The 25,373-nt window shown below is 38.5% G+C and overlaps 2 protein-coding genes across 4 annotated transcripts in view; one reads left to right on the top strand and one right to left on the bottom strand.

Moving 5' to 3' along the window:
* The window catches only part of SMC6 (structural maintenance of chromosomes 6), a 70,430-nt gene extending 47,138 nt beyond the window's left edge, over positions 1 to 23,292 (bottom strand). Inside the window, exons 1-8 of one of the 2 annotated variants that reach the window (XM_034659878.1) lie at positions 23,144 to 23,292; positions 14,958 to 15,100; positions 12,960 to 13,077; positions 11,229 to 11,334; positions 4,620 to 4,756; positions 3,942 to 4,003; positions 1,796 to 1,876; positions 988 to 1,089 (exon numbers count right to left, since the gene is read on the bottom strand). In XM_034659878.1, coding sequence (XP_034515769.1) covers positions 988 to 1,089; positions 1,796 to 1,876; positions 3,942 to 4,003; positions 4,620 to 4,756; positions 11,229 to 11,334; positions 12,960 to 13,077; positions 14,958 to 15,095 — 744 coding nt within the window. In that variant the 5' untranslated portion in view covers positions 15,096 to 15,100; positions 23,144 to 23,292. Of the gene's footprint in view, positions 1 to 987; positions 1,090 to 1,795; positions 1,877 to 3,941; positions 4,004 to 4,619; positions 4,757 to 11,228; positions 11,335 to 12,959; positions 13,078 to 14,957; positions 15,101 to 22,932; positions 23,123 to 23,143 lie in introns of those variants that run through there. The other variant, XM_034659877.1, reaches the window with a different exon arrangement.
* Positions 23,293 to 23,400: 108 nt separating this feature from the next.
* The window catches only part of GEN1 (GEN1 Holliday junction 5' flap endonuclease), a 35,007-nt gene continuing 33,034 nt past the window's right edge, over positions 23,401 to 25,373 (top strand). For both annotated transcript variants that reach the window (XM_034659879.1, XM_002914998.4), the window contains exon 1: positions 23,401 to 23,676. The gene's annotated coding sequence lies outside the window, so the exon portion shown is untranslated. The remainder of the gene's footprint in view (positions 23,677 to 25,373) is intronic.

Raw genomic sequence — 25,373 nt, 5'->3', positions numbered from 1 at the left:
AAATGACTTACGGTGAAAATAAAAGTATCTTTGGTTCTTTGGTATACTTTTACTAGGTGCAGTTATTTTCTTAATTTCTGCATTATAAAAAAGGCCAAATATTCTTCAAATGACTATCAAAGAAATAAAGGGTTTAAGACCTCCCAAGTATAGACAAATTACAAAACTCAGTTTCCCATTTCTTTCAACTCTGTATCAGATAGAAAGACTGCTATGTTCTCTGGGCGAAGTATACCCAGTACTCATTCCAAAGATAATGGAAGACACAGAAGAAATTTATTTCTAAAAGCCAAATGAGTCCTAATTATTTATTTATTTACTTCTTTATTTATTTTTATTTTTAAAGTAGGCTCCACATCCAGTGGAATCTGAAGAAAGTACAAGAAGAAAATACAGCAGATGTAAAAACAAATATAAGTAAGTCACACCGGCTTGAGTAATTTCAAATTCACCCAAATGTGCACAACTGCCAAGCTGGTGAGTACGGATATGACAGTTGCCACCAAGCTATCAGCACTTAATGAATGTTAACACTTTCCCAGTGTGATGAAAGAGTTATCTACCGGATATAATTACAAATGCGTACTATGTTTATTATCAGCTTGAGGCTTGTGCTTATTTTCCCATCAAAAGAAATAATGTAAGTAGTTTCTAAACTACTTACAGTGGGAATTAGTGATACCTTATGTAGAACCAACTAGTCATATATCAAGGTGTAAGTACATAAAATACTGCTCTGTCCTCTAGTTTATAGCGTAACAGAGGAAAACGTGTACATACCCATTATTCCAAAACAGAAAAGTAAAAGCTAATAAATACCCTTAATATAAAAACCACACTTCCTGTATTTCATAGAGTGCTATGAAAGTGTTATTAGTTTTATGTAGCTACGTATCTGTATATAGGTATATAATTTTGCAGTACCATTTGTAAGTACTAAAGGAATGTGGCTGATTTCAAAAATATTTGCATCAAGTGGTTACAAACCTCTTCTCCCTGATTTATCTGCTCCTTTGTTCTTTCTTTTGTTTCCATTATGTATGAATAATCTTCTTTCATCTGTTCAAGTTGGGTTGCTTTCATGAAGAACTGTATCAATAAGAAAAACACAATTAGGAGTTTGTACATTTCCATGGCACTGTGAAAAACAAAAATTTGGTCTCCAATTATGTAAAAAGATACTAAAAACACTCAAGCTTTCACACCCCAAATTTACTTAACCCTGTTCACATCTACATGTTCATTTGCAATAGCTCTTAAAAGCCCACATAAGAAAACACTTTGGGTGTAAGAATAATATCATCTTGAAAACTCATTTTCACTCATTCTTTCATTCTTTAAACAAATATGAATAAAGAGAAAATGTCTGTATCCTTGATCTTGGTGCATCTTGAATTTTTAGGAAAGGAATTACTGAAACCCATTCAAAAGTTACAGCATAAGGAGTAGTCAGATATTTTGTTAGCTTTTTAAATTTCAAATAACTTAAGGTTTAAAGGTTATTATGTATGGCCAATCATTCCCTTGAACTTCCTTAAAGATTCATTTTAGAATAATCCATTCTCTCTCAGAATTAAAAGCCAAAAAGTGAAAGCAAGAACTTACCAAGAAAATTATACTTCCATCATACTTAGAATTTTCCTAAACTAGTCCTACAATATTACTGCAAATAGGTGGTTTAAAAAAAAAAAAACACCTCAATATTTATGTGAGCAAGAGTTATGTTTGGTATATATGCTTTATCTATAAATGTATTCCTTTTTGATAAATTCATATTTCCTTCGGTGTTCCTTACTTTGTATTTGTCTCCCTCATTTTTAGATTGCAGGAACTGCTTGCTCATCTCTTGTGTTAAAACAGAAACTGGATTATCCACCTGAAACAAACACAAGAGGTTATTTTTGAGTATTTCATTTAAATGCTTTAGGAATAAATGAACTGAATTACAGAATACAGTTCACCTATGGTGTCATCAAGAAGGCTAAGGTTAGAGTAAGGTAAATATACAAAGAAAAAATAGTAGAACTTTTTACTGTAGAGAAAACATTTCATTATTTCATGATACTAAAATAAATACCATCGTCAAAATTAATTCTGCCATTATATGAGGGCATAAGCACATTTCTTTTATAGCATTTCACTTTTATGCTACTGGTTAACAATCCGACAACAGTGAGTAAAGCCCTCAGCTGCCTTAGGTTTTCGTGTTTTACCCCCCTATGTAGCCCTGGGCAAGTTAGTTTCTCCAAATGAATACAAAAAGTTCAACTTGGTTATTTTTAATCAGAATTATGATGCCAAGTAGTGTTTATTTTTCTTACAGCAGTTCTTCAGATTTTCCATTTGTTGTTATTTCTTCATGATTATAAAATAAATAGAAATGCTGGAGTCATTTCTACCTTTTGGAGGAGGAGTCATTTTAAATAAACCATTGCTTGAATTAAACCACCTATAACTAACAATTACAGTTATGGTAACAGTAAAGCTTAGTAACTGACCAAAGCACAGGTGAAAAAGTTTAAAATAAATAAATACACACACACACACACACACACACACACACATCTTGTTTCAGAAAGATTCAAGATCATTACTCCATTTATATCTTTCATATTAATAAGTAGTACTGTATGTATTAGAAAATAATCCCGTTTGCAAGTTACAGAATATGTAGGACCAGTATAAATGAAAACTATTTTATTTTTTTTGAAGATTTTACTTTTTTGAGAGGGAGAGAGAGTGTGAGGGAGCATGAGTAGGAGGGTCAGAGGCAGAGGGAGTGGGAGAAGCGGACTCCCTTCTGAGCACGGAGCCTGACGTAGGACTAGATCCCAGGACCTGAGGTCATGACCCAAACTGAAGGCAGAAACTAGATGCTTAACTGCTGAGCCACCCAGGTGCCCCTAAAGGAAAAAGTTTTTAAGCTCCTTCATTTTACCATCCATAAACATTTATGGAGTTATAAAGAAACCTCTACATGTTACTTTATTATTATTATATAGGTACACCAGACTGACTGCCACATATTTTTTATAAGATTTGTCCTATATCTTAACTTCACATTCTATCTGACTTCTTAAAAATAAGACCTAATGCACTAGCTTTAATGTTCATCTCTGTGTCATACAATATGCAATATGCTAGTGGCTGACCCACTGAACAGCATAACAGAATATTTCTACCAACACAGAAAGTTTTTCTGGACAACTTTGTTCTAAACCAAACTGGAAAAAAGACCAACACTAGTAATTGTTTTTTTCCTTGGTAATTAGTCTTGCTGTTCTTCTCCTGGAATAAGTAAGGCCGGGTGACTAGACTAGACTAGACTAGAACAGGGATGCCTGGATCCCCATCCAGACTCTACCAGCAACCACGCCTAGGCAACCGTAGGGGTAAATTATCCTTTTTTAGTTCTATTCTCACCTACAAAATAAAGGTGAATCAGATGACCTCCAAGACAATTCTAGTACTAATAAGACTACATGCTCCATTTCTAATTATTCAAAGTATCTTCGCAGAAAGGACTGGAGCCTTATCTCGTACAGGTACGATCAGTAACTCCAAAATACATAAAGAAATGCTTTATTTTTCTAGAATAAATTTCCTTTCTACAAAAATTTAGCATCTGAGTTTAGGAAACTGTGATGCTATTCTGACTCGGATAGCAGAAAGCAAAGAAACTTTATAGCCTTTAACAACACTATACCCATACCAGTATAGACAGGATGTTCTTGACTGCTCTATCAAATTACAGATGTAATACTATGCACTGAAAATTCCTGATGAATTAGTAAATTTTAAGCAACTTTGCTAACAATAGTTGTACACATTTGTCCTGTTGTCAATTTACTCACATGAGCCTATTTAAAGTCTTTCAACACTACAAATGAAATCACATGAGAAAGTGACCAGTTGCATTAATCTGAAACAAAAATTATTACCTGTATGTTAAAATGATCAAGAATCGCAATCAGCTCTTCTTTTCTAGTAGAAACCACGGTGCCTGGTTAAGAGAAACATAAAATGACCAGACTGCTTCTAGGGCAAAAATATGGAGAAAAAATTAGCACTCATTTACAAATACAAATATTGACTATTTTATGTCCTTAAGAACAGGCACACATCTGAGAGAGGTGCAGGCTGCAGTCATCATGAGCCAGGCACAGGGAGGAGGAAGCAGCATGGATGCAGGGACAGTGCTCCTCTTCTCCCCATAGCGAAACTCTTGCTTTTCCTTCTCATCTATGTCTTCACCTCTTCTTCCTTCATGTCCTCTTCCACCTTTGGCTCACCCCCCTTCCACATGTGATAAAAACTACAGGGGTGGAAGGAGGTCTGCAGGTGAGAACAAGGAGGCACAGCCTATTTCAAGTGGACCCAGATTCTGATACTCGTGGTCCTGCTGTATGATGTCCTGGGGTAAAACAACTGTGTGTATGTGTCCGTACACAATCACGTGTATGTACATACATGCAGCCGACCCTACACATGACAAGAAAGAGGTTTCAAGAGATTGGGAAGAAGTGCCCTGTCAATGAATACCTGAGCAATCACTTCGCTCTGTTTAGTTGAATAATTACTAACATTTTATATGAAATGAAAAGACATTCGTAACAAACCTGTTTCACTTTTTAGTTTGTAAGACCGACTTCCATCCAGGCTGATGTGTTGCTGCACGACTATGGAGTTGCCATACACATTCGCTCTATAGGCATCATCTCCTCTGTTCCTTAACGTTATTGAGATATCTGCTGAGCTAAAGCAAGATGGTTAAGCTAAGTCACAGGAAGGTACAGTGCAATTTCAATACTAGGTTACTATAATTTTCAAAACCTCCGAAGTAATTTGCCTAATTCATTTGAAAAGTAGCTTTACACCAGCCATTGATGGCTGACAGGCTACTACAGAATAATGTTGAAGGTAACACACTTAACAAAAAAAATAAAGTTGAGAAAAAGGGTTATAAAAACATTGGCTATCCTATCTGTAATAGAAATACCACATTCACATAAAAACCATTTTTTAAAAGATTTTATTTATTTATTTGAGAGAGACAGTGAGAGCACGAGTTGGGGAAGGAGCAGAGAGAGGGAGAGGGACAAGCAGACTCCCCAGTGCCCAGTGAACAGGGAGTCTGACATGGGGCTCGATTCCAGGACCCTGAGATTACATGAGCTGAAGTCAGACACTTAACCAACTGAGCCACCCGGGCACCCTAAAACTGTTTAAGTTTGGTTGTTTCAAATCATGTAGATAAGTTATACATTTTCCTGTAAGCAATGTGTAATACTATACCGCCTGACTACTCTTAAATTACATAATAAAGCATCATGTTGACAGTATACCTTTAAGAATGATTAACAATTATGGTGAAGTAATAACACTTTCTAAGAGCATCAGAATCAAAGGAAGCAACTTTAATCTTTTAAATACTTGGCAATAAAAAACAAAGTATTTTATATCAAGAAATGTAAACTAAAGCTCAAAAATTATTGAAGTTTAATCAGTATTATGGAAAAATTATTTTTAAAGTTTTAAAGAAGTTTAAAGAATTTATAGCCATGCATATTTTAATATATTATAGGAAAAATATCAATATTTTTCTACTTTAACTTCTGTTAAAATAAGACTTAGCAGAAAAACAATGTCAATGAAGTACATTACCAAATAGATTAAAATTTCCTTAAACATAAAAGCAGACAAATTTTTTTTTTCTGGTTCATATGAACATCTGCCAAAATGCTAAAGTCCTTTAACGTGAAACTACTTTAATTGGTAATTAAATGAAATCTTTAATAGTACTTGTTTTCATGAATTTGTAATCATATTCCCAAATTACTCCCATTTGTAGGAATTGCAGAAAAACATACTCAAGATAAACTTTACTGTAAGCTGGTATTACAGTAGGCAGGCTGAAGGGTTTCATCCACTCCTGCTCCCTCACCCTCTTCTCTGGGGAGTGCTCAAGCAGAAAGACAAGGCTTAGCAGCCATCAGTCCCCACCCAGTCCTCCAGGGATTGAGCTAAATAGAGAAATCTGACACTAACTGAAACAGAGTCTCTTCTTTAAAGATTCAAATTAAGAAGAACTGGTAAAATCCAAATAAGGCCTACAGTTTCATCAGTTATATGGTAGGAACGTGAACTGCATAGCTTTGATAAAAGTACCTTCATTACTTAAGATGTCAACATTAAGGAAAATTAGATGAAAGGTATAAAAGAAACTATACTATCTTTGCAACACTTCCATAAATCTATATTTCTTCACAGTGAAAAGTTTTATCAACAAACCCAAATGAAGGCACAGCCAAGTCAAGATCTGTTGATTCCTTGAGGCCTCTGAGGACCAGAGAAACCAGTTTGGGACATCTCCCCTGATGAGAGACTCCAGAGAGCAGCAAGAGCATACAATGGAGAAACTACCTGGGGAACTACCAAGACAACCGGAAAGACACACACCCACAGACACTGGCAGCAAATCAGAGACACAGAGAACACAAGAGCAATTCCTTACAGACTAAGGCAATAAGAGGTCAATGACTGCACGTACGAAGATACGAAGTAACAAGGACTTGGCTAAGTTACAAGGAAGAGAACACATACTCCGGGGCGGGGGAGAAACACATTCACAAACCCACAGACTTGTCATAAGGAGATGAAGGGAAGGGAGCACAACACAGCCCAGCCCATTATGTGAGGGGGTGAGGGAGGCTGGTACAGCAGAAGGGTTGCAGCATGGATCTAAAAGGGAGAGGCAGACAGAGGCCTAGAGACAAAGACACAGAAAGAAAGGCAGAGACACAAAAAAGAAAGGCCCAGAGGCAGATAATACTGGGTTCTGAGATCTCCCAGTTCCAGTCACTTGAGACCCAATTGTACTTTCTCCCTGCAGTTTCTAAGATACATATCTCTGAATCTTTAAAATAAACAACCTTTTCTAAACTACCCTAAGCTGGGAGGTATGTGTTTAAATCAGAAGTACACAATTAGGACAGACATGCTACTGAAAAATTTGAATTAATAGGATTTTTAAAAGCTCCTGAGTTGATTCTAATGAATAGTCAAGGTTGAAAACCACTAACTGAAGTATAATAGGGGAAGGCCAGCTGGCCTACTACATGGAGCAAAAATTATTTTATTTCACTAACTAGTATGATTACCCAGTATTAATTGAATTCACCTCATGAAAACATTTAAAAATAAAGTGACTACAGAAAAACAAGAGCAAAAATGAACTACTGGGACTTCATCAAGATAAAAAAACTTTTGCACAGCAAAGGAAACAGCCGACAAAACTAAAAGGCAACCTACAGAATGGGAGAAGATATTTGTAAGTGTCTTATCAGATAAAGCACTAGTATCCAAAATCTACAAAGAACTTGTCAAACTCAATACCCAAAAAACAAAAAATCCAGCCAAGAAATGGGCAGAAGACATGAACAGACATTTCTCCAAAGAAGACATACAAATGGCCAACAGACACATGAAAACACACTCAATATTACTTGACATCAGGGAAATACAAATCAAAGCCACAATGGGATACCACCTGACACCAGTAAGAATGGCTAAAATTAACAACTCAGGAAACAGATGTTGGTGAGAATGCAGAGAAAGAGGGGACTGTCTTACACTGTTGGTGGGAATGCAAGTTGGTGCAGCCCCTCTGGAAAACAGTACAGAGGTTCCTCAAAAAGTGAAAAATAGATATCCTACAGCCCAACAACTGCACTACTAGTTATGTATCCAAAGGATACAAACACCGTGATTTGAAGGGGCACTTACACCCTCAAAGTTTAAAGCAGCAATGTCCATAATAGCCAAAATATGGAAACAGCCCAGATGTCCATCAATAGATGAATGGATAAAGAAGATGTGGTGTATATATGCATTGGAATATTACTCAGCCATCAAAAAGAATGAAATCTTGCCATTGGCAATGACGTGGATGAAACTAGAGGGTATTATGTTAAGCAAAATAAGTCAGAGGAAGACAAACATTGTATGATTTCACTCATATGTGGAATTTAAGAAACAAAACAGATAAACATAGGGGAAGGGAAAATAAAATAAGATGGAAATAGAGAGGGAGACGACCATAAGAGACTCTTAATGATAGAAACAGACAGGGTTGCTGGAGGGGCAGTGGGTTGGGGGGATAGGGTAACTGGGTGATGGACATTAAGGAGGACACTTGAAGGAATGAACACTGGGTGTTACATGCAATGATGTATCTTTAAATTCTACCTCTGAAACTAATAAGAAACTATATGTTAATTAAATTGAATTTAAACAGAAAATTTTTTTAAAAAGTGACTATATTTCCTCTCTGAATTATTAAACATCTCTCTCTATCTACAGCAAACATCTACTTTATTATTTTCATTACTAGCTACTCCTTGCATTTGATAGCTACCTTTAGTATTTTGAGAACTTTGGAGGCACTGGTAACCTGTTGTGATAGGATCTGAATAAAGAAAACCAAGTTTTTCAAAAAACTAAGACTTAAGAGAAAAGCTCCATAATAACTGCTCAAAACACCTGTACAAGGAGACATGGACAACTCTGCTGGCACTAACTGCTGTCTCCTCACCATAGTGATGTAGCTGATCCTGAATTTCAGTCAAGAGCCATGGAGCCCAATGTCTGTAAACACAGGAGACCCTTAACTGAAAAGACTAGAGATGGGAGTTCTTTCAGAATGACAACACAAACAAGCAGTGCCACAGGAAGAACGCGGCTTCTTTCTCAACTCTGGAAAAATCTATCTACACAGAGATATCTGGCATCAACAGACCAACCGGAGAAAAGAACAAGGAAAAAGCCATGTAAAAATATGATTCATCTGCTCTGTCTCCGAGTAGCCAGCTCATCTGTAGGAAATTCTGTAGCCTTGACCAAATAAATCAGAAACATAGAGTAGGAGTATGAGTTTTTGTCCCTCCATAATCCACTCCCAATGCCACAGCTGACGTCAAAAATGGGACTGGTGCAAAGATCCCAACGCCACCAGGGCTAGTATTAGGAAGGCCGAGGGAGGGAATAGTGAACCAAACATGTGCAAGAAGAACCTGAATAGCAAGGCGCATGAGACCTTGGATCACTGAGAGAGGTTTCCATGGGAAGAGCTGTATTAAGCAAATTCATTCACTGCCCCTGCACCACTATAAAGGGTTGGTGACTGATAGTGGACTGACTCCCAGGTAAAGTGTCTCAGGGCACAGTTCTCTGGCTTCTCTGAATTTTGCTGGATAAGCACTGCTATGGAGAGCTGAACCCCCCAACAAAGGCAGCCGAGAGCCCTGGTGCCATCAACGGGGAGTGTAATGTTTGGCATGGGTGAAAGGAGAGAGTCCTGAGGACTCTCTCGAACCTGAGCCAGACCAACAGACCTTCTCAGGCAGAGTGGGACAGCCACGATTTTAGATACAGAATCGACTAAGACTAGAACTGAAAAGCTCCATGAGCTGATTCTGTAAAAAAGTGATGACAGAATCAGAGACTACAAAATAAGAAGAAATTCATAGATACCAAATACTTTATTTTTAAATGACTTAATTATTTGAGAGAGAGCGCACACACTCGTGAGTGGGGTGGGGGGGAAGGGCGGGGGACAGGGAGAGAAGTGGAATCCCCACTGGACGTGGAGCCCGCTGTGGGGCTGGATCCCACAACCTGAGATCATGACATGAGCCGAAATCAAGAGTCAGACCCTCAACCGACTGAGCCACCCAGGTGCCCCATGTAATTTATAGAGATTGAACACTTTAAATGAAGAAGGGGTTGACTAGAGGAATAGTAATGGGTTTGAAAAAGCGGTTTTTAACCTACTTTTTCAGATAAGGTCAGTAAAAAGGAGACTGAGCTCAGGAAAAGCTTTTAACTGTTACTAACTGTTTAAAATATATTAATATTCCTATCTACAGGCTGCTGTATCCTTGAAACTTGTGATTTGTGTGAGCTGGCCTTTTTTCTTTCTTTTTTAAAATGATATTCTGAGGACAAGTCTCAGGAAGGAGTTTCTGCTTTGGTCCAGATACTTCCCAAATGGCAAAAACCCAAAAAATATTTAATTGAGACATAAAACATTCAGTGGTGCAGAAAGAAGAATTATTTTTTTTCCCTGAAGCGCCTATTTGAAAGATCAATGTGTTACCTGGCTAGGTAGACCAGGTGATTGTTGGGACAACTAAGAAATGTATAGTTACGTATAATGAATTGAAATAGAGCAGGGGCCATTAAAAATATTGAAATAACTAATTTTTGACTTCAGATACCATTTGGTTGGGGACTATGGAGGGGAGAAGACTTTGCTACGCTGGGACCCAAATAAGATAAGGAGAGAAGGAAAATATGCTGGAGAATTGTTACCAAATCATTCTTTTCCAAGGCCATACAGCATGGGAAATTATTTTCTGTGTATCTTCACCCCTTCTTCTGAGTCCACTTGGAACCCTGGATTAGGGTTAAGACTCCTACGGTTTTCTGAGAGATACAAGAGAAAACTGCAATCCTGGTTCACATCCCATCCCCATTCTGTTTTTTAGTAACAAAATTGAAGAAGTGAAATGAGTATGACACTGAGCAGAAGGAAAGTCTATTATACGGAAAAAGATCACTGTTAATTTTCAAAGTTCCAGAGGTTCTGGGCATGGGGGATGCAAGGGTAAAGATGAACCACAAACAGATGTGCGGCTGTGGTCCTCAAATCAAACTTACTGGCAAACCACCTGAGTAAAGGACCAAATCAAAGACAGAAAGCAGAATACTTTTTTGGAATTCTTAGGGACTGGAGGCAGAAATTTTGTACAGGGACGCTTGGCTGGTCACTGACTCTGCTTTCGCCTGTATCATACCAACATGGACTTCGTGAAGTTTGGGCCAAGAGCCAGGGAAGTCCATTGTTTATAAATATTCCCTTAAGCAGAAACACATAGATTTATCACTGCTAGTTCTTTCCTCCAAAAAGGTAACAGAAATAAGAGTGTAAGTGGGCAGGCACACGGTAATACTTTACACAAGCTTTCTGTCTGGAGAGAGTAACAGGCAACAGTGGGCCATGCTGGCAACAGGGAGTAAGAGAAAGGAATGGAAAAAGAGGACTGTTCTGTTCTATCTAGTTCTGGGAAGCCAATTCATTTCCTATCATGTTTATACGAACTGGGAAATCTATAGCAGCTGCTTCTTACTAAAGAATTGAAAAATACATGTAGAAAGCAAACACTTACTTCTGTCCATCTTTCACAAAACCTTTTAAAGAAGAGCCTCTATTAGTAGCAACTGCTTTTCCTCCAAGGCCAACGATGAGAGCTGTGAGTACGGCGCTCTTCCCACCTAAAGAGACAGGTGTTGAAGAAATCACATTCATTAAAGAGAGAGAAAGGAAAAGGCTGACTCCTACCATTTGATGTAAAAAGATTTCTGAATGAAAATGTAAATTAGTTCTAACCCTGAAATGAAGTGTTACACTTCAATTATCATTTTCTTTCAGTGAACTTAAAAAAAGTTGTACCTACCATGAGATATTTAGCTGCTGCTATTAGAAAAAAATTAGTACGTTTCAGGAATCAAATTTTTGCCACTAATAAGGAAATGGAAAAAAATGGTTGATATCTTTCCAACCTAAAACTCTCAATTGTTTAATCTTGGGTCCATCAGCCTATTAAAAACCAGCCTATCTTTCTAATTACACATGTATACTTGATTCATCTAATTTTTATTACATTCTAATTTAGGCATAATTTACTTTTTTCGTAAATTCAGAGAAGTCAGAAACTATTTTTTAACAACCCTTGAATGCAAGCAAGCTCCATAGGGATAGGGATGTTGTTTGTTTTATTCAATGCTGTATCTCCAATAGTGACCCATAACAGGCACTCTGGTATTTAACAAATGAATGAATGAACTTAAATATGAAAAAATCATCAGTCATACAGATGAATGTTTCTATGTAATATTTTGACAATTATTATTCCTAATTTGAATATTATTCATTTGCTAGCTTTCTGAAAAGTACACTTCTTTTTTATGCTAACAAATATAAAATATCACAAGCTGAAATTTCAAAATCTAAACAATTACCCAGAATATGTAATCATTTTCTGAACTCCACAATCAACCAATTCAATCAACTCTTATTAGCCCATCATTTTCCACAATATACCTTAAATTAAACCCATATATATATATATATATATATATATATATATATATATATACCACTGGTTAACCTGATTTAGTTCCTGGAATGCCTTTTGAGTCTCTAAATCTCTGCTTCATTTCCAAATTCATTGCCTCCACTATTTGCATTATTTCTTCTTCACTCAGCTTCATTAATAAGATCACTGCTTCAAAATTAAAAGCAAAAAAAAAAAAAGAAAAGACCTAATTACAGAACCCACCAGTCTTTCCTTATTTCTTGTCCTGTGGGACCTCCCACTAGCACCAATCCCTCTGTCCATTCTCTCCTTCTGAAAACATTTTCCTCTTGACTGAATATAGAGCAGGGGAAACAAAGAACGACTAAACACTAAATAGAACATGGAGCTGTGCTCACCTACGTCCTTTCTAGCACTACCACCAGCTGTAGACTCTGACAAGCCTCCTCTCCATGTACTGGCTCTATCAAGCTGTCAACAGCTCAGGCCCGGCTGGTCCATCACAAAGCTGCCTAACACGTCTTTCTAAACCCTGTGTCTCTCCCATTCTAATCCATTCTCTACAACGTGGCCAGTTTTTTTCACAAATCTTGATCACGTCATCCCTTACTCATAAACTTTAATTGGCTCTCCACTAACTTTTGAATAAACACCAAAATCTTTATCATGGCATTCGAGATTCTCACCAATACGACCACATGTTACGGATCTAGCATTCACAGTCCCCTATTTTAAAAATGTTAATGCATTCTAACTGTAAAGTACTGCTCAAAGTCAAGTAAGGAGGACAAAAGCACTTACTTCCATTGTTGCCAACAACAAAGTTGACATTAGAACCAAATTTAAAGGGTCCAAGCATCGAATGACACATAAAGTTTTTTAGCTGAATACTCTCAATTATTCCAACTTCTGCTGCTGTCTAATAACAACAACAAAAAAGAGAGGGAGAGAGAAAACAATTAATCTGTCTGATAAACTCATTATAATCATCTAAGCATTTGAAGAAAGTTCAGCAGTGTTACTAATGAAAAAAGTTATAGTAAGTGAATAACCTTAACTTCAATGAGTAAGATGAAATTAAATGGGAACTTGTATGAGTAACCACTCACTCTAAAGTTCTTAAAGGATCCAATAATTTCTTTTTAAAAGATTTTATTTATTTATTTGTCAGAGAGAGAGCACAAGCAGGGGGAGCAGCAGACAGAAGGAGAAGCAGGCTCCCCGATGAGCAAGGAGCCCTATGTGGGACTCGATCCCAGGACTCTGGGATCATGACTGAAGCAGAAGGCAGACGCTTAACTGATTGAGCCACTCAGGCGTCCCAGGATCTAATAATTGTATCACACAGTTTCTTAATAGGACAATACTAACATTCTAAGTCAGACAATTTTTTGTTGGAGGGGTGCATTTTGAGAATTTTAACAACATCCCTAACTTCTACCCACTAGATGCTAGTAGCACACATCTAACCCCAAGTTGTGACAACCAAAAATATATGCAGACATTGTTATATTCTCCCCACCCCCAGGGGAGGGTGCAAAATCCCCCCTTGGTTGAGAACCACCGGTACAGTAACATTTTTTAATCTTTTTGAATAGTGTCTTTAAAAACTCCTGGTTTTTCTTCTTCTGGGTGCTATCTTATTAAAAGGCAGAAACATTTACTCCTTGTATAAGCAGAATATTGGAAATTATGGTTGAAAACTGTTTAAAATAAATTTTTATTTCGATCTAATTATAGATGGAGTTGTAAGAAATAATAGAGGGATCCCGTGAATTCTTCACTTGGCTTCTGCCCGTGGTACATCTTAAAAATTGCAGTACAATATCACAAAAGGGATACTGATATTGATCCAGTCAAGATACAGAACATTTCCATCACCACAAGGATCCCTCATGTTGCCCTTTTATAGCCAAGGCACACCCCACCCAATCTACCCCCACCTTAACCCCTGGTCCACTAATCTGTTCTCCATTTCTAGAACACTGTCACTTCACAAATGTTATAGAAATGTCTATTGTTGCCTACATCAGGAGTTCACTGCTAAGTAGTATTTCATGGTACGAATGTATCACAGTGTTGAACCGTTCACTCACTGAATGACATCTGGGTCGTTTCAGTTTTTGGCTATTATAAATAAAGCTGCTATATATATTCATATATAGATTTTTGTGTGAAGGCACATCTCCATTTCTCTGGGACAAATGCTGGGTTATATGGTAGGTTGTTGCACGTTGAATTTAAAAAAAAAAAAAGAACAGCCAAACTATTTTTCAGAGTGACTGTATCATTTTACATTCCCAAAGCAATCTATGAATGATCCAGTTTCTCTACATCCTTGCCAGCATTTGAACTTGTCACTGTTGTTGTTTTTAATTTCACTTATTCTGATGGGTGTGTAGTAACATCTCATTGCAGTCTTAATTTGCACTTCCCCAATAACAAATGATACTGAAAGGCATGTCATGTCGTGGCCCTTATTGTCCTTTTGAAGCCGGGAGGGTTGATGCTACAGTTTTGTTCTTGTTATTGGTAATTTGTGCCTTCTTTCTTTTCTTCCCTTTGTCGGCCTTATTAGAGGTTTGTCAAATGTACTGATCATTCCAAAGAACAAGCTCTTTTTTTTATTGTTTTCTTTACCAATTGTTTCTAATAATTGACATAAACATCAAAAGTAGTCATACTATTTTACCTTAGTTTTTTTTTAAATCATACTGCCTCTCCTTACATTGAATTATCAAGAATATGACATATGAAACAGACATGAGAACAATGCCAGTCCCCAAAGTTTGCACTCACCAAAGTAGAGGTACCATTAGTGAAAGAAACTGTACATTCATCTTCATCACCATCTTTGTCAAAGTCATCCAACTCTTCTTGTCTTGGTCTTTTGGCATTTTCAGGAGAGAAGAAACTGTCTTCCTTTCTTTTGGCCATCGGGTCTGAACATACATTAGAGTAACAATGAAATAAATTAAGTATAGGCATCCATATGACTGTTCCATATATATTAAACTTAACAAAATATAAATGAGACAAAGCTTAAATTTTAAGTACTATGTCCATTCATTTTTACTTTACTTTTCAAAAGTAAAAATATCATCTGTACAGGAGGACGGGGTCATAAGCCAAAAACACAAGTGGCTACTAGAGGCTTGAAACAGATTCTCCCCTGGAGTCTCCAGAAAGAAACACAGCCTGACTGCTGCCTTGATTTTAGCCCCGGGGGTCATGTCAGACTTCTAACCTGCAGAAGTATAAGGTAATAAATGTATGTTGCTGTCTTTTTAAATCATGTGCATATGCTACACTAGCTGATTTTACTTCAGTTATTCACGGCCAAGATTTTATTGATATGAGCTTACCTGAATGTTTTGACTCAAACTCGCAAAAAGATTTTATTTGTGAAACTGTGGTTTCTAGTTTCCTAAATCTGTTAATAGAGATGTCATAATGCTTTCTGAAATTATCCCACAGCAATCATTCAATTTTTCAGATAAAACTATTAGTTTCCCTAACTATTCCCTAAATAGTCCATGCTATCTATTTTTTTTACCAATTTACTATAAAATTTATGCCTAGAAAACTAATGTATTTAAAATTGCACAAGATTTTCTGAACATATGAAAACTGCACCTCAAGTTAAAGCTGACACTCTGGTTAAAATTAAATGTTACTGACTACTATTTGTTGCTTTCATTTTTCTCCATAAAATACATTTAAAGCTTAAAATGATATGTACCTAAGTTATATTTGCTGAGTATATGAAGAGAAAAATGCACAATACAGGTAATCAAAAATGTCTAAGGTACAAGGAAAGAACAAGAAGAATAGTTCTAGTCTTGACCCATTTAAGTCCTTCAAGTACTATACCATAGCAACTAGGTCTGCACCAGGTACCTGGGCAGCAAGACAGTAACTGAGGTTTTCTCTCTCTTGATTTTGGACTGATGGACTCCAGTAAGCCCTCACTAGAGATGACAGCCCTTGACAGCCCTATGTGATGATATGCACACAGGGCAACAAAGCCAGTCTTAGTGTATGTGTGTCAGAAGGGTGGGAGACTAGTGGAGTGGTGTTCCAAGAGATGTGCAGGAACCCTAATGGGGTCTCCAGAGAAGGAACGTGAGCAAGAAAAGGAGGGTGCGAGAGGAAGAGACATCCGTACACAGTGTTTAATTTTTTAATCCACTGCTTTCCAAACTTATATTGACATAACCAATCTTGCAGAAATATCTGTGCATATTTTGGGGAACTATTTTTGACAAGCTTGGTGATTTTGACAATGCATGCCTCATTAAATGAATTGAGTGGTTTTCCCATCCTTTCAATGCTCTGAAATTACTTCCACCACATGACACGTTACATGTTTTTTTCAAAGTGAGAAAGAAGTAGGATTAAAGCTATTAGAAAGTGGAGACGGCTTGAAAGTTAACTTTATGAAATCATTTAAATTTCTTTCTAGTATACCAGTTTTCACAGGTTCACTATATCCTCCTGAATCAATTTTTCTGTAATTTTATTTCGCAAAACATTGATAATGTAAAGCCTTACATTTACTACACAAGATTACTTTATGTTTTATAAAATCCTCATCTATAGTCATGACTCCTTCATGCAAATTCTACTTAATTAAACTCTGAAATATTTTCTCCAAAAATTAGATCTTTACTTTATCAAATCTAGGTTTTCTTTAATGGGAATATTTCAGTGTTTATTAATATGTTTTATACAACCAAATATAAGGGATATGCAGTAGGTCTAGAGTTCAATCTTTTATTCTTTCTCTCAAAGTGCAAATTAAAAAGAGCAATCAAAGGCTTCCACTGCCAGGAAAATGGAATAGATACACTTTTCTCTATTCCTCCCGCTAGGGAAAACTATGTAACAAACATTAAGACAACTCTGAATGAGAAGGAGGTAGATTGGCCAGGGACCTTAGAACACAAGGCATGACATCATGATGAGTATCCTGAGTTTTTGTTTTGCCTCAAATACCCCAGACTTGAAGACAGCAACTGGGGAAACACCAACAGGTGCAGGGGGGAAAAGGCCTAATGAAAGCTTGCTCTCTCCAGCCAAAGGCCAGAAAAAGGGCATCTTAGCCAGACAGAAAACTTTTGGACAGTAATTGCTCTACCCTAGCCAAATATCACAAAAAAACCCGTGATGCTCCTTCTACTCCAACAACACACACACTAGCAAAGGTCAAGTGGGTAGCCTGGACTTCCACCTCATAAGGCCATAAGGAAGCATCTCCACATCCCAACTGGCTAGTGTCAGAGAAGGCTATGTAGGCCAAATAGGGAGCCATAATAATGGTGTCAGTGGGGCCGACCTAGGAAGCCTAGATGTCTACCCTGATCAGGCAGTGATAGGGTGCTACTGACTCCCATTTCCTGTTGGACAGTGTCACATGAGACCTTTTACCGCTGCCCAGAGAGGTAAAGAGAGCACCCTGCAACAGTACATGGAAACCATGTGAAATGCCAAAATTCCCACTGATCCCAGGAGTCACTGCGGCTAAGGAAAGAGCTCTGGTAAAGTTCTAGACCTGAGTCTCTATGTCTACAGCCTAATAGCATAGGGTAGCAATTCTCAAACGTTGTGGCTGATCTCTTAAAAAGTACTCAGGACTTCAAAGAGCTTTGTGTTTATACCTATCAATATCTACCATAGTGTAAATTAAAACCAAGAAACTTTTATGGGGTGCCTGGGTGGCTCAGTCATTAAGCGTCTGCCTTCAGCTCAGGTCATGATCTCAGCCCCTTTTCCTGCTCCCTGCTCAGTGGGAAGCCTGCTTCTCCTTCTACCACTCCTTCTCCTTGTGTTCCCTCTCTCACTGCCTCTCTCTCTGTGTCAAATAAATAAATAAATAAATCTTTTTAGAAAATGAATAAATAAATAAAACCAAGAAACTTTTAAAACAAAGAACACGCATACATTCTATCAGTCCTCAGAGCAATGACATCATCACATCTCATAACCTCTGGAAAAGCCCATTCGCTCATAAGTGAATGAGAGTGAAAAAGGAAAGTAACATCTGACTGTTATCATGAAAACTGTTTGACTTTGTAGACCCTTTGAGAGTCTCACAGATCCCTGGACCACACACTGCAAACTGCTTAATACAGGGGATACTATAAGCAAGTCTATGACACAGTGCCATAACTTATAAGGCATAGCTAGCAAGCAATTAAGTTAGAGCAGCAGAGAAGCCAACCATGGAATGATTTATAGACTTGATATTCAAAGTATGGTTCAAGGACCAGCAAGAAGCATCTGTACCTCCTGGGAACGGATTAGATATCCAGAATCTCAGGCCCCTTCCTAAACCAAATGAATCAGAAACTTCATTTTTAACATGATCTCAGGAGATTCGTAAGTGCATTAAAGTTTAAGAACTGTTGTAGGGGCGCCTGGGTGGCACAGCGGTTAAGCGTCTGCTTTCAGCTCAGGGCGTGATCCCGGCGTTATGGGATCGAGCCCCACATGGCTCCTCCGCTGGGAGCCTGCTTCTTCCTCTCCCACTCCCCCTGCTTGTGTTCCCTCTCTCGCTGGCTGTCTCTATCTCTGTCAAATAAATAAATAAAATCTTAAAAAAAAAAAAAAAAGAACTGTTGTAAACAACATTTAAAAACTTGGACTTTATCCTATCCTGAAGGCTATGAAGAACGTAATCATGATAAAACAAATACCACCTAAAAGGTATTTATTAAATCAAATCTGAAAGACATTTACTCCAAACAAACGCCTGAGCATTACGGTCACAATTACATAATATTCAACATCTTTTTTTTTTTTTAACAAATAATTGAATGTTAATTTTGAATCTCTTAAACAAGTCAAAATTTGAAAATCCAACCTATTTCTCAAACTATTTAACAACAAGAGTCAATGTATATTAGTTTCATATATACCACCATGCCCTTATTTTCCCCAAAATACCTTCTTCTCTCCCACCCATTCTCTATTTCCTTCTCAATTACTGAGCAGAAATTTATTTAGTGTAGGAAAGCAAAGAGGACACATTACCATTTGGTTTTCCCCACGCTAAATGCCATTTTAGATACTGTTTTCATTAATGACCTTGCAGTTAGCAAGCACTCAGACATCAGCCGACTGATTTTTAGTACTTTACCATGAAAAAATGGCAGTTTTTCAAGTAAAACTGGGGGAGGGAGGTGCATGTAGATAAATGTGGTTAAGCTTTTTACAATGAATGTGAGATTCTGTACTACACAGAAGATGGTGTGCTACATGACGACGATGTTTTTTATTTGCTGTGCTTGGCCTAGGATTTGCAGTTTGCTATTAGGTTGCCACGGTAACATGCATCTGACAGACACTGAAGGATCCTACCTTTTAAAATAGGAATCACTCTGTAATTTAATGACAATGGATTTTTAAAGACACATATGAATGTCCTGAGAGTTAGATACAAGTTAAAACAGTAAAATTGTTTCCAAAAGGCTGAAAAGACATATAAATAAATGCAAAGAAAAATACTTCTAATATTCTGAAATACAAAAGGGAAAAAAATCTCCTCTGGGATTTTCAATACATCCATAAAGCTCATTTGTTTATTTACAATAAAAAAGTCAAAATTAAGGAATACATCTCTCCCTCACAGGAAACAAATCACAGCAGAATAGTAACATATATGCAACTATCAATAAAAAATAAGTTCAAGAAGGAAAATCAATAACCAAGAGCTCATTACAGCAAGTAAGTGAGTAGAAAATTTGATAGATCAAATACACTTCAAGAGGATTATAAATTCCTAAATTTTAAATTTTATGGTGAGCCATCTAATAATTCATATTTCCCAATAATATCCAAGTAGGAACTAAGAGCAGTGAGAACAGATGTAACAGAACTGAAATTATCAATACAAAATAAGGTCAAAAATAAAGGCAAATTGCTGCTACATCTGAATCTGCTGTGGACTGTGTTTACCTCACCTCCAATTTTGCCCCTCCCACCACCACTGACATACTCAATTCTGCATTAAACAATCTCATTTTTAATGTAGTGAACTAATTAGGCACACTGCTTGGGACATATCATAAAATCATAAGATGCAATAATAATAAATAATATAAATAGTAAAGTGAAAAATTCATAAGTCCATCTATCAATTCTAGATCAGCAAAACTGAGAAGCACTAAACACAACATTTCAGATAATAAAATTTGAACACTCAGATTTGTGTTTTAATAACATCCCTGTGGCCTCAACCTGGAGGACAGATAAAACAGAGAGTATGAATAGGGGTAAAAGAGACCAGCCACTAAGGGTGAGGGGGTGCTGAATGGTAGCAGTGGCAATATCAGGGATGAAAGGAACAGAAGAAACCAAGAGATTTAAAAGTATGGATGAAATGGGGGAGTAGAATTAACATTTGTTAAATATCTACTTACTACATGCTTAGCTTTTGAGATAAACACTTTATCTCCTTTAACCCTCAACATCTTTATAAGTACTGTCCTTATTTTACAAAAGGGGATACTGAGACTCAAGAAGACATTTTGCCCAGGCTTGTGTAGCTATAACTTAGCAGAGCTCATATCTAAACCCAGGTTTGTCAAAACCCAAAGTCAAACCTATTCAATGCCCAGGTTCCTCCAGGCATGAACAACTGAGTTTGTTTATAGGCAGCGAAATTGGCTATTAATTTATTCGTCTTCTTATCTATCTTTTGTTAATGTATAAAACTACAGAAAGGATTGTATTGTGATGTGTCCTTCTAATGTTACTATTTGAGCCAATTAAGACTTCGGGCTTTAAAATATTTTATTTTGTGTTTCATTTTTAGAAACAATCTTCACACAATGCTAAATGCCATAATAAGCAGACAGTGCAGGTTTGGAAAGAAAAGGGGTAAATAATACATTTATTTTGTTTAGAAACACTGGTGTTTCTAAAATAAAGTGTTCCTAGGATATTGAGAAGGAGAGGTCAATAGGCAATAAAATATACTCTGCAGTATGGGTGGGTTTGGGAGTGGTGCTAAGAAAGCTACAGAAATTATTTTGAATTTGGTCACCAGGGAAAGTAGGTTAAGTGAGAAAAGACGGATCTCATTAACTAGTGAATCAAAATGCTAACTTAACAGAAGTGACTGACTATACTTGACCCTCAGTCACCTGGACTTCCTACTGTGTGTGTATATAGAACTGCAACATATAATTATGCCTTAAATATAATACATACCATTATGGTAAAATTTTGAGTTTCTTGTTTATTGATTCCTGAAAGTAAGTCAAGTACAGCTTTGATTAATTTTTCTAACTTAGTTCTAAAAATGGTTAAATCAAGATTTAAGAAGGTTTTATATAAAATTCTACATCTAGGCACTCAGTAAAATAACCTTTGGGGAATAAAAGCTGATTCTCACTTTAACAACTTTAATATACCATTTGTACTTACTTTGTTGCTAAGCTCAATACTAAATGCTTTGTATTTATTACAGATAAGAGATAGGGCTATAAATACCCTCCTCCCACCACACACACACATAAGAATCCTGTGATTAGGTACTACAGCTATTTTCCCCTAATTACAGAATAAGAACTAAAACTTAAAGAGGTGATACCAAAAAGCTCTGGGTCACACAACACTCGTTTTCTTACCAAAAAAAAACAACAACATGTTTTATAAGCAATATTCTAGTGATCTCCAAATTTTCTGTACTCATACCCACTCAGAAAAAGAAATTTTGAGTACACATTTCAACATAAAATTATCACTCTGTGTATTTCACACAGTACTAGAATGAGATAAAGTAAACCTAAGTAGAAGTTCTAATATGTTCCCTTCCACCCACACACCCACGGAACTACTACCTAATGCCTGCAGGCCAATGCATATGCTATTGAATTTTTTTTTCTTTGCTATTGAATATTTTTAAAAGACTATACAGCAGTCATTTAAAAGGGAGTTTGGACTTTTTTTTCCCTTTGAATATACATTCCGGAATAGTTTGTCTTAAAACACGCCCTTTTAATCTCCTACTCACGAAATATACACAGAGTAATAAGCGCTCGCAGAAAGTTCTGCCTTCAGGGTTTACGCACAAAATAGTTGCTCTTTCCAAGAATTATCACAGTATTATCTCAAGCCTTAATTGGTCCCACAGCCGTTTCTCTATCCTAGAGTCTTGTGTTCCGCAATTCCCAATCGGGATTCCTCTCAGTTCATTTCCACAAGAAAAGAGGGCACAGAAATACCATCATAAAACCTCCTAACAGTACAATTTAATTTTTCTAGGTAATACAATCTCCGTTGTCATGACGCTGGGGTTTAACAACAAATCTAGTTTAAGTGCTATTTGCACGCATCTCGTTAACAAACTAAGTTGCTGTTGGTGAGGTATCAGATTCGCTCGTGAGAGCCGGATGTCCGAGCCCACCCTCCCCCCTTGACCCCATCCCCTCAAGCTACTCCTCTAAGCCGAGGGCCGCTTCGGGCCGGGCGCCGGGTCCCACAGCCCGAGCCGGATTTGCCAGCCCCGCCGGCGAAGCCGGAGGAGGGGCCCAGCGGCGACGGGCAAGTTTCCCGCGGTTCAGGAGACCTGTGTCGCCCGCAGAGACAGCCCGAAGATCCCCGCCGGCCGGCCGGCCAGGTCGGGCCCGCGAGGATACGCTCGGACACCGCCACAGCTCCGGTGACCGAGCCGCCACCAGGTGGGCTGGAGGGTGCTGGCTAAAGGGGCAGCAACCGGGGATGGATCCGGAGCAAGGGAGAGCGACAGCGCGCGCCCTCACCTTACCTCGAACAAGTCCAAGTCTCCCCAGGAAACCCGATCGGCGCGGCTGTCGCGGTGCAGCGGGGCGCTAAGGACACCCTGGGGCGTCTCGGCCTCGGCTGGCCGCCGTTGGTCCGCGGGGAATCGCGCGCCGGGGTGGGAGAAGGCAAGAAGAGGCTGGCTGCCCCGGCGCCCACCGCCGGACACTCCGCGCCTGCGCCCCGCCCCCCCTTACCGCCAGGGCTCAGCCGGCGCGTGCGCGGTTCGGAGTTTTCGCGCCTCTAGAGTCTAAGAGGAGGGGCCGGAAGTGCCCCTCAGCCGACGGGGAAGCTCGTAGGCACGCAGGGCTAGGCGTCGGCGGAATGTGCGGGACCCGGTGATTTGCCTAAGTGAAAGGGAAGAGAACTCGGAGTACCCCGGCAACAGTTCCAAGCATGCGTACAGCCGACCGTCTGGGAGCCGGCAAAGCCCAGCGAGAGACTGCGGTCGCGACATGGGGACGGTTACTTCCCGGAAGAGGCGGGGCCACGTGGGAGAGGGCGCCGAATTAGAAGTTCGTCCCACAACTTTGCGGTTCGGGGTGCTGCAACCCAAAAGTTACTCTTTGCTTAGAGAAAAAGGAAAAAGGACTTTATCTTTTCTTTCCATTAAATTGTTTTTTTAGAAGAGAAAATTTGTAAACTTGGAGGCAGCAATAGTTAGGATTCAGGCCAAACTGATAAATGACGGAGGGGCGTCTTCCAAACCCGAGGAGAAAGGGTTGTCCGGGTAAGTCCCGCGGACCGTGGAGAGGCGGCCCCGCCCCGTCCTTCCTCTGGCACCTTTGAAAGGCTGGGTTGGGGCGCTCCTCCGAACCCCGGTCAGCGGCTCGGCTGGGAGTACAGTGGGAGAGCCTTCTGGCCGCGATCCGGCCGTGCTTGCTTGGCCCCCGGCCGCCCCGCGCTCGCCCTCCTCGGCCAAGGCCAATGGTCCCTGGATGTCCTCCTCCCGGGCACACTGTAGGGCGAACGCCCAGGCCCCGTCCAGGCCCAAGCGGGCGTAGTCACACTGGGGTGTTCCTTGTTCAGTGTTGTGCTGAAAATACTTCCATGATAGCAGTTCCCTTAAGGCATTGTGGTTATTTACAGTCTTTCCCCCGCGCTGGCCTATACTGTAACCCCCCCTCAATAAATATGGGAACTAACAAAGTTTTAAGTTTCTTAGCGTAGCTTTCAGTGCCGTTCTCACCCAGACATTAACCCACCTCTTGCGCCTTTACACAGCTCTCAAGTGATTATATTGATCTAGTCATGTATTCCGCAGTCTTACCTTGTAGATGGGGGGAAAGTGGCACGTACCGCTACCCCAATTCACCCTTAAATAGATGACAAATTTCTGGGCTCCAGTAATGGAATTCCTTCCATCAAAGTCACCTTTTGCTTCTAAAGATAATCAAATATATGGCCCTTGGCATGGCACAATGAAAAGCAGGTCCTGGTCAAAGTAGACTAAAACACTACAACATCTAGTCTTAAGTGGTCCTTGTTGGTAAACAATGGAGAACAGTTGGGTGGTTTCTGCTCAGATGTCCCTTCCTTTAGGAAGCCTTCCTTGATGCCCAATATTAGGTAGGGTACTTACTCTATGTACTCCCATAGCTCATGTTACCTCTGCCTGTCCTTGTCACATTGTTGTAATTCTCTTTTCATCTCTAGTCTCACTTGCCCTACTAAAGTCCTTAAATGCAGGGCTTTATCTCTCATTATTGTATCTAGCATCTAGAGTTCCTGGTACATAGCAGGCATTTAATAAATACTTAACTATAAGTTAAGTCTGGCGAATGTTATGCTTCAGAGTTTATGCTAAATTCATATGAAAATAAAACTGAAGAAATAATAAAAACCAGCATTAATTAGTAAAATTATGTGGAAATCCCACACAATCCAATCTTGTACCGAAGTATACCATTTACCTATCTTTATATGAAAGCATAGTCTTGTAAATGGGAATTCGGAAATTTAAAATATTTCTTGCTTGTTAGTTTTTTTCCTAATGTTTTTGCTTAAAACTGAAATAAAATTGGAAAACTGTTGGTTTAATAAAATGTGTATTTTTGCATAAATCAAACCATTGACCTCTTCTTATGTTCTTTAAAATTTGATTCATTAGCGGAATTAGCAAGGTTCTGTGCTTTTCTCACCTCATTCAGTTTTATAATTAACCAATAAAAGCTTATTAGCTTTTAAGGAAGTTTTAGGAGCATAAATTGATTTATGGGCACCATATGGTTACATCAAAGGATTTGTTTTGTTTTAACCTGAAGTGGATTCTTGAGCCCTTTCTTTAAACTAGAAATTCATGTTTTCTCTGTCAAGCAATAATATCTAGAATAGAGTGATTGTCTTTATTTTAGTACAAGCTACCAAAATTGGTCATGAGATTCAAAGGATATCAGAATCTTTTAGTTCAATCTGGTTTAGTGCCTC

The sequence above is a fragment of the Ailuropoda melanoleuca genome, chromosome 4 (assembly GCF_002007445.2).
Source record: "Ailuropoda melanoleuca isolate Jingjing chromosome 4, ASM200744v2, whole genome shotgun sequence".
Lineage (NCBI taxonomy): Eukaryota > Metazoa > Chordata > Mammalia > Carnivora > Ursidae > Ailuropoda > Ailuropoda melanoleuca.
The sequence above is the reverse complement of the archived record's forward strand: the minus strand, read 5'-3'. Positions and strand labels throughout refer to the sequence as shown.